Source organism: Vigna umbellata, chromosome 1 (assembly GCF_029865625.1).
Source record: "Vigna umbellata cultivar VRB3 chromosome 1, Vumbellata_1.0, whole genome shotgun sequence".
Lineage (NCBI taxonomy): Eukaryota > Viridiplantae > Streptophyta > Magnoliopsida > Fabales > Fabaceae > Vigna > Vigna umbellata.
In genome coordinates, this window is record NC_142165.1 from 14,013,599 (window position 1) to 14,029,244 (window position 15,646).

Here is a 15,646-nt window from a genome sequence, read left to right on the forward strand (position 1 = left end):
CTCTCGACAAATATGTTTAAGTTATTCAAAGATCAGAAGAGACAAACTATTATAATTAATAAACAAATAATTGATATCATCTTGACAAATATCAAATAAATAGAAATTAGTATTTGTTTAAACGTGCTTATAAAAAGAATATAATAATCATCAGTTTAAATGTGCGATAGTTACAAAAAAGTGAAATAAAATTGAATGTAGGAATATTTTAGTAAAAAAATTCATTTCCTTAATGAGCTCAATCTTCGAAATTAGTATTTGTTTGTATATACCAAATGAGATTTTTTCACAACATAACATTGTTCTTTTTACTGCAATAGTACAAACTGTTTTCTTTATTTACACAAAAGAGTATTGTTTATTATTTATATTTGGAAATCGTTTTTTACGAAATCAAATTCTAAACTCTGTTATTTTTCCCAAATAACATATCAGTCACAGTAGTTTAATTATCGAATTTTGAACTTCCTTAATAAAATGTGCTATGGTGGAGAAAAATTCACTAAATGATGAATGTGAGGTTGAACTGAAATCGTTCAAGCGGTGTTCTGAAAGAACTAAAGTACAATGGCTAAATTTTAACTAATAGTACAAATTTCTCTCTCTTTTTTTGGCTTCCATCTGCAATATCGTGTTTTTTTTCCTCTTTCTGTAACTTTCAACATGTCATCTATTGAGTTGAGTAATAAGTAATATAATCAGTGTTCTTGAAACTTCATCTCAGAATGTGTGGTGGTCAACGAACTTGTATAAGATCTTTGCTAAAGCTAAAGCCCTTGAATATCATGTTATAGTTTTTTCCTTATATGGAGTACTCATCATATTTCTTGATTTCTTAGCTCAGTGGGTCAGGAGAAACTGTGGTAGGATAAAGAAAAATCATGTTTTTGTCCTTAAATATAAGAGACTGATGGAACTTAGAGAAAAAACTACCCTTAAAAAATGTCATCAAATTTTGCAGTAATTAAATTACTGTGACTGATCTGTCTATACAAATGCTCTGTCTGCACAATTAGAATTGCTAAAAAGAAGGGGCCATGAAATGAGTCTGTCTGTGATGTGTTTGGTTATATGGCTCAGACAATGGTGCTGCCGTTAGTATTTACATTCAAATCTGTGCTGTCATCACCTGTTGATTTTGGCTTCGGTGAAGGCAAACTTTGTTGCATATTTTCCTGAGACCCTTGCAAATTCAATGATGTGTAGACTGACATCCCAGAGAGAGCAACAACAGCACCACCAATGCTCACAACCCCAGGATCTGACTTGAATAATATGAACCCTCCCAACACAATCACACAGGTCTTAAACTGTCCTAAAACAACATGAGTTGTGGCAGAAGTGGCCCTGCAATGATTGGTTCAGAATGTCATGTTAGCAAACTAATCTTATCCATGATCCACCAAGGAGCAACTATACTAAAAGGAACAACACTATGTTGTGCCAAAAAAAGGTGTTGGAAGGGAAATTCAGTCTCACCCCAATGCTAATGCCCCTGACCATTGCAAGAGAAAACCAAGGAGAGCAGATACTAAAACAGCAGTTGAATTGTTCACATCCCACTTGAAGGATAGGACTCCTGGTGGATCTATCCAGGGCATCAATGCCCCAAGGAAGAAAATTGTGACTGGGGTTGTCTTCCACATCAACCTACAATGACAGAAGTTTCAAGTTGGGGAATTGACATATTTTTACCTATTGGTAAATGATCGATGAACTTTGAGGTATGAGTATAACTGAGATTTCAAAATTCATAATAATGTCTAGCTTGAGCTTATCTAAACATACTTTTGACTAGGAGAAATTGGATGGTAAGGCCTATTGAAGTAAGTACAAATACTAATGTACAAGTTGTTAAAAAAATATGATTAAATTGTTATCAGTTTTTACAATCATGATCTAATCATAAGTTTCTTCATACACTTAAATAAGTGTTTGTCATAAGCTATTTGCATAAACTCTCTCAATCGCTAACAAAAATACTTATGAAGTGAAATATGTTGTGAATAAACTCCTCCAAATGCCCCCTAACAACTACTACTTACGCCAGAGCTGTCCAGTTGCCCTGCTGTTGTAAAGTAGACCACAAAATTTTGTTTATGGCACTTGGGATTATCCATGCAATTGCAATTAGAGCACCAAATAAATTGAACTCTAAATCTGTAACAGTTGCAACTGCTACACCTGCTGACACGACAGCCAAAGCCAAAACCTGCATCATTCCAATGACATGATTAGTGCATCAGAAACCAGGAAAGGGGGTGGAATAGTCCTTTTTCAGATGTATTAAATGCTTTACAAAACAGAACAAAAGAAGGGAAGGGTGTGTGTGTGTGTGAGATTCTTCACCTTTGTAAAAGAAATGGTTTTTCTAAAAAGAATGAACTCCGCAAGAACAATTGTAGGGGTGACAGCAATCTTAGCCATTTGGTAGAAACCAACACTGGAAAAAGCTGGATTGTCAGCACACAGTAAAACTCTGAATATTTTAATACGAAGATGCTAACTAAAGCAAGAGCAAGAACCTGTTATACTGGAGGCTAGTGTTTGCAAGGCCAGAGGCAAAGGCCATGACAGCACCAAGTGCAAATAAAGAAGAGAATGGAGTTGTTTTGGATGGAGGAGACACAGGAAGCACTGAGAGTGTCTTGAAAATGGCAAGCAGAAGCCATGCAGTGATGTAGTGTACAAATGTGAGAAAAATTGGGAAGTTGAAGCCAACTTTACCCATCACCTGTTAACATAATTACATAAAATTCAAGTGTAAGGGTGCTTGATCAATAGGCTGAACTTCTTGAGAGGTACCAGATACCAATTCAGGCCATCACATTATAAAATTCAAGCAAAAGAAAAGATGCAAATTGTGCTGACCAATTTGTTTGCCATGATAATTCCGACAGCAACCATAAAGTTGAAGGACAGTGCCACTACTGGTCCACAATATTTTTGCTGTTGTCGCTTTGCTCCTTCTGAGGTTCGGATCTCATTGTAGAGTGAAGCTCTGAGTTCTTCCAGTGCTTTACCTGATAGTTTGATTCAACAGAGAAACAAGAATGGAGCAGAAGGGAAGATGATGTTAAAGAAAAAGCAAGAAAACCAAGATGAATGTTAGATACTAATCATATATCTTCCTTTCACATTATTCATTTCATGCTCTCATTCCCTATTTTCCAAATACAGGTCCAAACAATTTACGTAGTGGTTTTAAAGGACGACCAATCAAAGTTGCAGAAAAACAAACAGAGCAGTATCAGTTCAATCCAAAATGCAATTGGTGTGAGAAAATTTCCATGATCAGAAAGACCTTGAGATGCAATCATAATAGAGCATAACATAAACTGCGGAAAAAGAACAGAAAATAAAAGTAACGTAACAAACTTATAATCTACGACCGCCAAAACCGGAGTATCCAATGCTTTTTATGCGATAAAATATTATTTCACACAAAAAGGACATTAACATAGTTGAGATCTATTCATTACATAAAAAACAACCATACATGAACAAACATAGGTAAAAGCGAAAGTCTGATATAACATCATTGTAAAATTTAGATGCATAAGATGCAATGAGATGAGCTAAGAAATTCAGAAAAGACCTGTATCACCAGCATCACTGTCTTTCCTTTTAATAAACCTTCGTCCTCCTCTCCACAGTGAACCCAAAAGCTCCATTACTAAGTGGCCTATTCATGGATTTGGATCACACATGCCATGAAAATGCAAGGCACCCTTTGAAAAACACATGAATTTCTATCATTATATCTATACCAATTACATGGAGAAGCCAAAACAGAAAGGCAGAGAGAAAAGGGTGATGATACAGATACGAACTAATAGGCCAGGTTGCTTAAAATGCAAAAGACAGAAAATTTACATGGTTGAAGGAGGGGTTTCTGAAATGAAAAATGAACTGCATGAAGGAAAAAGAAAAAGACAAAAGAAAAGTGAAAGGAATTTACTTTCTGTTCCAAGTGAATAATCATAATAATAATAATTATAATAATTCATGAGAGTGCCAACAAAATGGCAACACGTGTTCATCATACGAACCTAGAAGAAAGTGTAGGTGAGGGTAGTAGCAACACCTGTCTACCTCGTATACTAGGAATTGATGTAACTGTTGATTTACGGGGAAGTTAATGTGACATCATGAGATCAAATATTGTTATATATATCATTATGACATAGTCAAGACACTTGTTGCAACCACCGTCATGCACTCTTTTATTGTTTTTAGGTATCTTTCGCTAATTTCATGCCTTCAACAACACAAAAAATCTTCTTTTCTGCTAAACTTGATGCAGAAGTTTCATCTTACTCAGCACAAATCCACATTTTGCTTTTCTGATGTTTCACCAACTGGTTGGTGCCATTAACGGATAAAGTCATCCAAGCTTTCTTTTCTCCTTTCCATCACAAACTGCACCTATTCTACCTTGTACATTCTTCAAGGAAAACCCCTTTTTCTTTTCTGCAATTCTATTTTATTGTGTAAATATTGTGTTATAGTTTAAACTTACGAGAGTTAGATTTTGTGAGTGTATAAATTATATTTTGTATCTGTGTTAAATAATTTATGTTGCTGTACAAGATTATTTTTAGTTATTTGTATATGTTTTTTTTTTACAATTTATTGATAAATTAATTTGAGAATAAAGATAGGAAAGATAAAATAAAAGGGACAATCCCTTGAGAAATTATGGATAAAGATAAAAAAGGATGGTGTTTTGAGATTATTGAATAAGTTTTTATAACTTGCAATTTAAACTAGGGGCTCAGGATTAAATTTAAGAAATATATTGTAAAAAATAAATTTACATGCTGTATCTAAACTCAAGCGTAAAAACAAAACATATTTAATTTTCTCTTGTTAAAATATTAGTTAAATTTATTTAACTTTCATGATTTAATTAGAAAAATTATAGACTAGGATAAAGAGCATAATTTAGTAAGAATATTTGATTTAATATTGTAATTTTGATTGATAAATAAGTGTGCGATATAATGGTACAATATTCTAATTTCCAAATATGTAATACATTAATGTCACCACAATATAAGAAAAGAATTAAAATTGAAAATTTATAATATATATGGAAGATTCAATTGACACCATTAGATGAAATACTGTTATCTCTTAATCTTTCTGTTAATTCTCTCAACAGTGCATTAAAGTTAATATTATCTAAAATTTAAAACACTTTTATTAACTATTGATAGCTATAGTAAAGATTTTTCTTGAAATTACGAGACCAAAAACCTCTTTTATATTTTTAATGAAAAAAAAAATCATTTTTAATTCCTTAACTCTTGCCTTGAAGTAATGGGTAAGACCTGACAAAATCAAACTTATAATGTTTACAAATATTAAATATTAAACATGTTTGTATCAATGTTTATCAGACAAAATGATCACAAATCACTACACCAAACGTATTCAACAATGAACATAACTAAAAAAAAACAATAGATTGAGCTGAAATCAAGTTTTGTGAGTAAAAAGTTATACCTGTTATCCTGTTCGATGATCCCACAGCACTAAAAGAATCATCAAATAGATATAACATGTTTTGTGAGTAAAATGTATGCAGCACCAAATACTTGAAAAAGAGAAGTGAATCTGCATAATGGACATGGCTGTTTTGTAATTTCGTCGTGTTTTCATTGTAAAAGAAGTATTCCTTATTCTTTTCAAATGAACCGAGTCACATCAATCTAATAAACATGAGATTGAAGACATGCAGAAGTGTATTTCACAAAGGTTCAGTTTCTTACTAAGCCAATTTATTCATGTTCTTGACATGTTCTTATGACAAATCACAATGGTTGAATTCAAAGGATATGGGAGAACAACATTCATACCTTTCATGGACCAAGAAACTGCCATGAAAAGTACGTGGCCCACCAACCAAAATTCTGCCTCCATGCATGATATATAGGCAAGCTCTTGGTCTGATGCAGTTGACTCACGGTATCTAAACTGTGTTATTAGAATCCTTGACTTCAACGAGTTCTCATTAGCTTCCAAGATCATGGAGAATGAAAGAGAAGATGAGATTGAGGATATGTCAACGTCACCCCCGTCTCTGGGCTCCCTGCAATTTGCAGGGAGCAATGGCTTTGGTCACAGCATGGAGTTCATGTCTCAGGCATACCTTCCCAATATGTACACTGATATTGACATAAAAATTGAGGATTCCAATTTCAACCAAGATCCCCCCCTCCCCATTTATCTCAAGGTAGAGAAAATTAGTCAAACTCTGCAACTTAATCAGGATTTTCTTTCCTCCTACATCACTAGAAATTATTGCATGGTTAGAAACTATGTACACAAAATTTTGGTCAATTTTGTTGAAAGTAATTCAAACGTGAGTCTAAGTTTCATATCAGACAGAGATAACAACGTTATACATCATATAAAATGAAAGACACATAAACCTAATAACATGAGATTTTAGATTAAAACTGGTGTGAAATTCTTATCTGGGTGTGGATTAATGTCACATAATTTTGGTCAATTTCAGTGACATGTAAACTAGCTTTTCAATTTATGAAAAAGAGTTAATGAAACTCAGCTACACACTGCTGCGTATGTCTCAAGTGAAAATTGGCAGGAACTGACCCAGATCATATGATAATTTATTCTTTTGCGTTAGGGCAAAGTTTTTCTTTTTATCAGAATCGTAGTTCGTCATGCAATGCACTTCGAGGGTCTTGATGATTTTCCACTTTTATTGAAAACTGATTTCAGTCTGTCATAGTATTATCATCAACAGTGTTTTGTTCCTGATTGTGTAGTTATGATTGTTGTCATTTGCCTTAAAGATTCTCAATATTGTGCAGTTTGAGGATGTAGAGTATAAGGTGAGAGCTAGCCAAGCGGCTTCCACTAATCCTGTGAAGTCAGTGATGTCAAAAGTTGCCATACAACACAACCTGGGAGAAGATAAATACAAGAAAATTTTGAAGGGTATGACAGGAAGCATTGGCCCTGGTGAAATTCTTGCTTTGATGGGTCCTTCTGGGAGTGGAAAGACAACCTTGTTGAGAGTTGTAGGGGGAAGATTAGTTGAAAACGTAAAGGGAAAGATAACTTACAATGACGTTCGATTTAATGCAGCTGTCAAGAGAAGGTTAGAAAACTTCATAGGAATCAGAATCCATGCATGACTTGAGCTTTGATATTTAACAGAACATGATGGCTATCAGACTATACGCTAATGTTGACTCTTGTGTTTGTTTTTATTTTCTGTGTAATAGGATTGGCTTTGTTACACAAGAGGATGTGCTTTTCCCACAACTTACAGTAGAGGAAACATTGATCTTCTCTGCATTCTTAAGGTTACCGGGCAATATGAGCGAGCAACAAAAATATGCAAGAGTGGAGACCACTATCAAGGAGCTAGGCCTTGAAAGGTGTGTCTAGAATATTACTGAATGCTTAAATTAGCTACAAGTTCCTCCAAAAGAAAGAAATGAAACTGTTTGCCTGAATAATCTCTTGTGTAACCATAGATGTCGCCACACAAAAATAGGTGGAGGATATCTCAAAAGCATATCTGGAGGAGAAAGGAAGCGAACCAGCATAGGCTATGAAATCCTTGTTGATCCTTCACTGCTTCTACTTGATGAACCAACTTCAGGCCTTGATTCCACAGCAGCAAATAGACTCCTTCTCACTCTTCAGGGACTTGCCAAGGTATCAGTACTTATATTTAAGTGTCATTTTGAGTCTTTTTTTTAAGTATTTGGGTCAAATTTGTTCAAAAATTACAAAAATAGATAAGTCAAAAAATAATTACTAATCATAGATTAAGTTGTGTAAATTTATGATGACTTCAAAAACAAAATCGTGAGGACTCCAGAAGTCATAAGTCATGACAACTTTAAAGTTCTCACAATTTTGTTTTTGAAGTCGTCGTAAATTCGTCCATACATGATAGTTATTTTATGACTTGTCCATTTTCATAATTTTCTGGGTAAATTTCCACATATATGTAAAAAAACCATCATTTTGATAACATGTTTCAAGTCTAGATTCACAATTTGGAATATATGCTGAAAACACTTCTGATTTAGGGTGGAAGGACCATAATCACAACAATTCACCAGCCATCCAGCAGAATCTTTCACATGTTTGACAAACTTCTTCTTATATCAGAAGGATACCCCATTTACTATGGGAAGGCCAAGGACACAATGCAGTACTTTTCATCGTTGAGTTTCACCCCGGAAATACCAATGAATCCTGCAGAATTCATGCTTGACTTGGCAACTGGACAAGTGAATAACATAAGCTTTCCTCAAGATACTTTCAAAGATCAAGAATCTGCCGACCGCTCAAAATCTGTTATTAAAGTAAGACTCTGCATTATATATCTTTTATGCATGTTCAATCTCATTATACCACTTAATAATCGTTCCGTTATTCTTAGTATCTACAACTGAAGTATAAGGAAACACTGGAACCAAAAGAAAAAGATGAGAATCATGGAGCAGCAAACACACCAGAACATCTTCAGCTTGCCATTCAGGTTAAAAAGGACTGGACAGTGAGTTGGTTGGACCAATTCTTCATTCTTTACAAGAGAACATTCAGAGCAAGATGCAAGGACTATTTTGATAAATTAAGATTAGTTCAAGCACTTGGCATTGCTCTTTTGTTGGGGCTACTTTGGTGGAAATCCTCAACCACTACAGAGGCTCAAGTTAGAGATCAGGTAGTTTTTTCGATGATTTTGTTTTCACATTTTACAAGGCTGGGACATTAACATTAGAACGAACCACTATCTTTGTGCAGGTTGGATTAATGTTCTATATCTGTATATTCTGGACATCTTCATGCATTTTTGGAGCAGTCTATGTCTTTCCATTTGAAAAGGTCTATTTGGTGAAAGAAAGGAAAGCAGATATGTATAGACTGAGTGTATACTACGTAAGCAGCACTCTGTGTGATATGGTGGCGCATGTTTTTTACCCTACTTTCTTCATGCTTATCTTGTACTTCATGGCTGGGTTTAAGAGGACTGTTGCTTGCTTCTTCCTGACTTTGTTCGCGGTGCTGCTAATAGCTATAACAAGTCAAGTAAGCCATATTGAGGGTTTTGTTTACATATATGGAACAACTTTGTGTAAATATTATGAAAATGGACAAATAAAAAAGAAATATTACTCATGAGATAAGTTGTGTGGATGAACTATCAACTCTGATACCAATTGTAGGAAGAGACAATACACATAGATCTCTACAATAGTAAAATATCGTCCATTCTGGGCCAAACCCTCACGAATTTGCTTTTGGTACCACTTCAAAGTATCTCTTACAAAGAAAGTTTTTTACATGTATAAAAACTCGTGTTCACCTCTTGTTTTATCTCGTGTAGAACTTTGTTTATATTCTAACAATCCTTTCAATAAGATCTTTACACAACTTATTCATAAGAAAATGAAGTCATAAGGAATCATGATGTTAATATTAATTTATGAGAAAATGAAGTCGTCATTTCTACTCTTGATGATTTCATTTTTTTAAGAAGTTGTTTGGGATTCTCACGACTTTGTTTTTTAAGTTGTGATGAATTCACACGATTTACCAATAATATTTTTTTGACTTGCGCACTTTCGTAATGTATGGGCAAATTTGCTTAGGATATGTAAAAAAGAAAAACCCATGTTGAGACATTATATGTAAATGGAACATCATATGTTTGGAGCTTTGATGAATACAACAATCTTAACAGGGAGCAGGAGAACTATTTGGAGCTGCAGTTATGAGCATTCAAAGAGCAGGGATAGTTGCTTCTTTGATACTAATGTTGTTCCTTCTCACCGGTGGCTACTATGTCCAGGTATGATTTTGGTAAGAATTGCAGTATAATAACTTTTGCATTCAAATACCTTGTAACACAAAATGGTTGATTTTGTTGCATGCAGCACGTACCGAAGGTGATGCAGTGGTTGAAGTATTTATCGTTCGTGTACTATGGCTTCAGACTTCTTCTGAAAGTGCAGTATTCAGGAGAACAACTATATGAGTGTGAAAGCGAGAGAGGGTGCAGAACACTGCAGAGTTCTCCATCATTTGACACAGTAAACTTGAATGGAGGCTTAACTGAAGCATGGATTATGGTAGCCATGGCTCTGTGCTTCCGTGTCTTGGCCTACTTCTGTCTCCGCAGACGAATTGAAGTTCGAAATTAGTCTTTCATCAAATCAACTTCTCTTCTCTCTTCTTCCTAAGCATCTACGTTTCACAAAACAGTCCAAGAAAAACAATGATAAACACTGTATTCATGCTCTACAAAATTACCAACTAATTTCACAACTCAGTTATGTATTACTTACTTTGATCTTCAACTGAAAATAATATGGTTGGTTCTTCTCTCATTGAATATAATGTTTCATCACTTCTTCTCTACCAGGGTGCTTGGATTGAGTTAGATTGTGTTTGGAGTAAAAAACTTGAATCAAACGAATCTGACTATATTTTGCTTTCGTGTACTTTTATTATGTTGGTATCTTACATTTATGGACGTTGTTGGGGATAGGATGATCATTAAACTTAATTCAAAATTGAGTCTTTAATCATATGAAGTTTTCTACGACGGAATTCTTAGTATCAAGGTGTTAATTTTCAGGCAGTTTCAATCTGATACCGGAAGGAATTCTATTACAAAAATCTTATGAGATAAACACTTTATCTAAGAGACTTAAACTTAAATTTTGACTTAAAAAAATACTGAGTTAACCGATCACTTGTTGATAAATTATATTCATTAATTTAATCTCAAATGAAAGTATTTATGATTACTTAATTAATGCTAATGATATAGTTATGATGAAGCATAAAGATTGGAATGACTTGTGGAAAAGGGGAACAACACAACAAAAGAGACAGTCACATGAAGCCAAGTAGCAATTCCTTTTTGCAAACTTTTCACTTCACTCTGCTTCCTTTGTCAGTTTAAAAAGCTGCAGTCTTTACCATTTTTACCACAAAAAACAACCTTAGAAAATCAAACCATGTATCTATCTTTCTTTTCTTAGCCATTGAAAGCAGACACAAGACAACACATATTTATTCATTCATTCGTTAATTTTCACAAACTATATCTGTCTATTGATTTGCATTTGTGTTTTTGTTCTGTCGCGCTCTCTTGATGGACCTTGTCCCTTATTCTGATCCTAACTCTGCCACGGCCACCCCGCCGTGGTACGACATGTTCCGATCCGCTTCCCTTCGAAAGCCCTCCTCGGATCCTGCGCCGCCGCCGCCGCCGAATGAGGACCAAAAAGTCAACCCCTCAGGCGACTCTCAGGCGCGACTCGCCCTTTACATAGCCATGGCCCACGCCGGCCTCGCCTTCGCCATTCTCATCCTCTTCTCTCTCTACAAACTCCTGCAACAGTACCTCAAACCCCTTCAATGGGCCATCCTATGCTCCATTCCTCTCAGACTCATTCACCAAGCCATCGTTTCCTTTTGGTCTCACCCTCTCAAACTAGGCCTCCTCCACACTCTCCTCGCTCTTCCGCTCACCGTTTTCTCGCTCTTCCTTACAAGCCTCGCTGAGATTCGCCAAACTTCTCTCACAATCCTTCTCCGGAAACCAAAGCCCCAGAACGAGGAGTCAAAGAAGCTTAGTGCGTTTTCCACTTTGCTTCGTCTGCTCTTTTCTTTTGGGGTCTTTGTTTTTGCTTATGAGAGGCTCGGTGCTGTTGGGTCGTTGTCACTTCTCGGATTAGGCTTCGTTTTCAGTTCCAAGAATGTGGCTTTCAGTTTCTCTCCCTTTGGTGCGTCTTTCACCAGAGTGATATTGAGGAGGTTGAAAACCGTGGTGGCTGTTGGGTTGATTGTCGGCATGATTGTCGGGTTCTTGACAGGGGTGATTTTCTTCTCTTATAAGATTGGCGGTGAAGGGAAGGAGGCAGTGATTTCGCTGAAATTGCGAGTGGAAGAGAACAACTATGCTGAGAGAATCGGTGTGAAGAAGTGGATTGAGGACAATGATATTGCTGGAATGGTGGATAAGTACTCTACTCAGTTTTATGAGACGGTTTCTGATCAGATTGATGGATTGGCAGCGCAGTACAATATGACTGAATTTGTGACTGTTGTTAAGCAGTTTGTGATAACTGCTCCTGCTAGTGCTAACTCTTCTCAGTCTTCAATGGATTCATTAGTGGTGGTTTCACCGCTCGCGGAAAGGATCTTGAATTTGAAGGGTATGGTTAGGAAAAGGGAGTGGGGGGGAATTTATGCAGAAGTCAATACCCTTTTCCGAGAGCTTATAATCACTAGGGAAGATTTGGTTGAGAGGGCAAAAGGGTATGCAGTTAAAGGGATGGATGTTGGTCAACGTGTTTTGGCTAGTGGTACAAGTGTGCTTGGAAGCGGTGCAAAGTTTGTGCTTTCCATTTTGAATTCCATAGTCTCTGGTGCTGCGGAGGTATTCAATTTTGTGTCTCAGACGATGGTTTTTTTCTGGGTTTTGTATTACCTCATAACATCAGAGTCGGGTGGGGTAACAGAACAAATGATGCACATGTTTCCAATTTCAAACTCGGCTAAGGTAAGATGCGTTGAAGTGTTGAATAGGGCAATTTCAGGAGTCCTTTTGGCCACTCCTGAGATTGCATTCTTCCAAGGATGCCTGACTTGGCTTTTGTTTAGGCTATACAGAATACATTTCTTGTATATGTCAACTGTGCTTGCCTTTATTAGCCCTTTGATTCCGATATTACCGTCTTGGCTTGCAACAATTCCAGCAGCACTACAGCTGGTGCTAGAAGGAAGATACATAGTGGCCATTTTCTTGTCTGTTGCTCACCTTTTCCTCATGGATTATGGGGCAACTGAGATTCTGGAAGATGTGCCCGGACAAAGTGTTTATCTTACTGGAATGAGCATCATTGGGGGAATTGCTTTGTTTCCATCTGCTGTAGAGGTAAATGTTTACTCTCCATCGTTTGATTTTCTAATCTCTTTCTATACGGTATAGTTTCTCTGCATTGTTCATGTAATCAATCAGAAATCATAATAATACTTCTGTTAAGATAGTGATGATAAAAGTGGCTAAACTTATCATAAATGGCAATGACAATAGTGGTAGAATGACAGTATATATAAACACTTTACCCTATAGTTCATAGACTAAATATGTTTTGAACTAATAATCTCACATGCATTTTCATTGTTCAGATTAAGTGATTACATGAAGTTCCAACCTATGCTTGTTCTAAAATTTAGACTGGTTTACCTGCATACCTTGATTTGATGTTGCAGTCTTCCTTTGTAAATTGTGTGTGTGAACATGTGGGATTCAATGAATATGTGTAGTATCCTGTGTCTGCTTCAACTTCTACTGTATTCCATAGCATTGCTGAAGGAATTTGTTGGTCTGCAGGGGGCTATTATGGGGCCATTAATAACTACAGTCATGATTGCTCTGAAGGATTTATATGCTGAATTTGTCTTGGGGGAGCGTGATGACAAGGTGAAGCAGAAGGAAAATTAGGAATATATTTGTGTCTGTGACTGTATATATTTGCAGTTGGAGATGGCTGCTAGTACATTGTTTGTTGTTCTATGCCATTCTAGCAGTGGAGCTTGTGTCTAAGCTCGTCATTTGTTTGTAATTATTCTTTTATCTATATCATTTCATTATTGTAATTGAACAGATAGGACTTTGTTTTCCTCTCTTTTTTCCTCCATTTAGGGGTCAAAGATTTTCACTTGGTGACAGTGCTCAATGGTTGTAATAGTCCTGTGTTATATCTCTGAAAGAATTTTTCAGATTCTTTATACCAAGGAGAAATGTGAAATAAAGAAGAAAAAAAAACCACAGAAGTTTCTTCTGTACAAATTTTCTGCAATTTTCTTTTGATTTAGCCATTGTGATGGCTTTTGGTTACTGTTATTTTTCCTCCAAAGAGAAAACTCACTCTACTGAAGTGGGTTTTGAAGAACAGAAAAAAAAATGGAGGCAGAATGTGTTACTGATTCTGAATCCACATGCTCTCTCATTGCATGTTCATAGCTTTAAAAATTGAGCCAAATAAAAAAAAAATACTATTATTAGATTTGATTACAAGTGTCAGCTCTATATTGATCTAAACATTAATTAACAACCTCTTTTCAGTTTCTGAGATTTTTGGATATACTGAGAATTAAAGTCTACTGTCACTATCAGCCATAAGGTCTTACTTTTTTCAATGGAGCTGAGAAAATATGTGCACAGGTTAACAAAGTATATAGAATAATCATTTCTGAGTTTGTTCTTATATAAAGAGAGTTGGTTTTCATACATTTTAGTCAAAAGAGTTTCACTAACTCAAATGACACTAAACAGTACTTGACTTTGTTGTACCTCTAATGAATAATTTTAGGGGAATTCGTATTTATCTCCTTGTCCTATACAATTTTTAAATGTTATATTTATGTTTCTTTCAATTTTTAAATAAAAATTGAAACTTTTTATGGTTTTTATAAATGACCCGGTCTATCACATAATTTTAAGTAATCATGCATAAAAAGGTTAAATTTTGTATAATGGCCAAGATTGCAATACAAACCACTGCTTTTTCTTTGAGTAGTTTACAATTCACTATAGCAAACGGAACATTGTAGCAATTGACTTTCACACACATGATGTGAAACACACAAAATCTGAGTTACTTTGAGAACAAAATTCTGAACCCCTTTTTGTTCTCTTATTTGATGTATTATGCAGAAATTTCTTGTTGAAGTTATTTCTGAATTCTTTTGTTATCTCCTGAACATGGGAGCAAGTTTCTTGTCAAAACCATAGCTTCTTTTTATCACTACATGAATTCATATCTCTTCTTCTGAAAAATGGACTATGCAGCAATGTTTTTGAGGTCTTCCTCTTGTTAATGTCATTCATGCACAATCATATAGCATTTGTTATCAGCCATGTAATGTATCTCTAGACAAGAATATTAATATTTTTGTGTGCGCTAAAATTAGATTTTTTTCAATGTTAAGTGAATTTTATATCAAACTCAATTTTAAAAAAATATTTATAAAATGCGATTTGTGTTCGGTTTTAATATTATAAATTGATATTATCTGTAGTTAATATGAGACTTTCAACATTCAATCTTACAAATTGATCTATTCCTTGATCAATGGTTCGAATAAAGACATGAATCCAAGACAACAAAAAATAACTCAACTAATAGATCAATAGATTAATATGTTAAATTCAAGATTTGACAATATAATTGATGATTACTAATTATATCTTTTGTTCGAGGTTAGAGTCGGGGTCAATGGTTCTGATTGTGTTGTGTCGTCCAAAGTTTGAATGTTGTCAAGAAGTCTAAGTGTTTTATACGGTTCGGAAAATACATGTAAAAACCACTCCTATGTCGAAGTCAGCTTAATGTTTTACCACTAACAATTAATGCATCAGTAAATGCATGTAACCTATTTCCTTACTTTAAACTTCTATTTATATGTTTTGGATGAATTTTTTATTAATATTGATATGTAATTGACTGATGGTACATTATATCTCTATTATTAAACGGAAATATGAAAAAAATAATAGTGTATTTGTAGTACTATGCAGGTATTGTAATTAGTTGATTATTGACTTGAATGAATATGATTTTTGAAA

At 35.0% G+C, this 15,646-nt stretch overlaps 3 protein-coding genes across 3 annotated transcripts; 2 read left to right on the top strand and 1 right to left on the bottom strand.

The window, feature by feature from the left end:
• Nucleotides 1-917: 917 nt before the first annotated feature.
• On the bottom strand, nucleotides 918-3,923 carry LOC148204728 (nucleotide-sugar uncharacterized transporter 2-like). Its single transcript, XM_088096402.1, has 7 exons — nucleotides 3,599-3,923; nucleotides 2,872-3,023; nucleotides 2,526-2,734; nucleotides 2,350-2,443; nucleotides 2,046-2,212; nucleotides 1,480-1,650; nucleotides 918-1,347 (listed from the first exon to the last, which is right to left on the bottom strand). Exons 1-7 carry the CDS (start codon nucleotides 3,672-3,674, stop codon nucleotides 1,077-1,079), a joined length of 1,140 nt encoding a protein of 379 aa, XP_087952528.1. The 5' UTR covers nucleotides 3,675-3,923; the 3' UTR covers nucleotides 918-1,076.
• A 2,060-nt stretch (nucleotides 3,924-5,983) lies between these two features.
• LOC124830922 (ABC transporter G family member 26-like) lies at nucleotides 5,984-10,314 on the top strand. The gene is made up of 9 exons (XM_088103951.1): nucleotides 5,984-6,241; nucleotides 6,846-7,135; nucleotides 7,263-7,418; nucleotides 7,518-7,701; nucleotides 8,082-8,360; nucleotides 8,438-8,722; nucleotides 8,803-9,087; nucleotides 9,743-9,850; nucleotides 9,936-10,314. The coding sequence occupies exons 1-9, from the start codon at nucleotides 6,035-6,037 to the stop codon at nucleotides 10,200-10,202; spliced, it is 2,061 nt and encodes a 686-aa protein (XP_087960077.1). The 5' UTR covers nucleotides 5,984-6,034; the 3' UTR covers nucleotides 10,203-10,314.
• A 608-nt stretch (nucleotides 10,315-10,922) lies between these two features.
• Nucleotides 10,923-13,867, top strand: LOC124830923 (uncharacterized). Its single transcript, XM_047304791.2, has 2 exons — nucleotides 10,923-12,949; nucleotides 13,409-13,867. The coding sequence occupies exons 1-2, from the start codon at nucleotides 11,162-11,164 to the stop codon at nucleotides 13,517-13,519; spliced, it is 1,899 nt and encodes a 632-aa protein (XP_047160747.1). The 5' UTR covers nucleotides 10,923-11,161; the 3' UTR covers nucleotides 13,520-13,867.
• Nucleotides 13,868-15,646: the final 1,779 nt, after the last annotated feature.

Bases quoted from the DNA above. Each gene is read 5' to 3' on its own strand.
- LOC148204728 (XM_088096402.1), bottom strand. From the start codon at position 3,674: ATGGAGCTTTTGGGTTCACTGTGGAGAGGAGGACGAAGGTTTATTAAA. The intron at 2,213-2,349 runs GTGAAGAATCTC...GGAATGATGCAG, and splicing joins AAACCATTTCTTTTACAAAG to GTTTTGGCTTTGGCTGTCGT. The intron at 1,651-2,045 runs GTAAGTAGTAGT...CTGTCATTGTAG, and splicing joins GGCAACTGGACAGCTCTGGC to GTTGATGTGGAAGACAACCC.
- LOC124830922 (XM_088103951.1), top strand. From the start codon at position 6,035: ATGGAGAATGAAAGAGAAGATGAGATTGAGGATATGTCAACGTCACCC. The intron at 7,419-7,517 runs GTGTGTCTAGAA...GTGTAACCATAG, and splicing joins AAGGAGCTAGGCCTTGAAAG to ATGTCGCCACACAAAAATAG. The intron at 9,088-9,742 runs GTAAGCCATATT...CAATCTTAACAG, and splicing joins TAATAGCTATAACAAGTCAA to GGAGCAGGAGAACTATTTGG.
- LOC124830923 (XM_047304791.2), top strand. From the start codon at position 11,162: ATGGACCTTGTCCCTTATTCTGATCCTAACTCTGCCACGGCCACCCCG. The intron at 12,950-13,408 runs GTAAATGTTTAC...GTTGGTCTGCAG, and splicing joins TGTTTCCATCTGCTGTAGAG to GGGGCTATTATGGGGCCATT.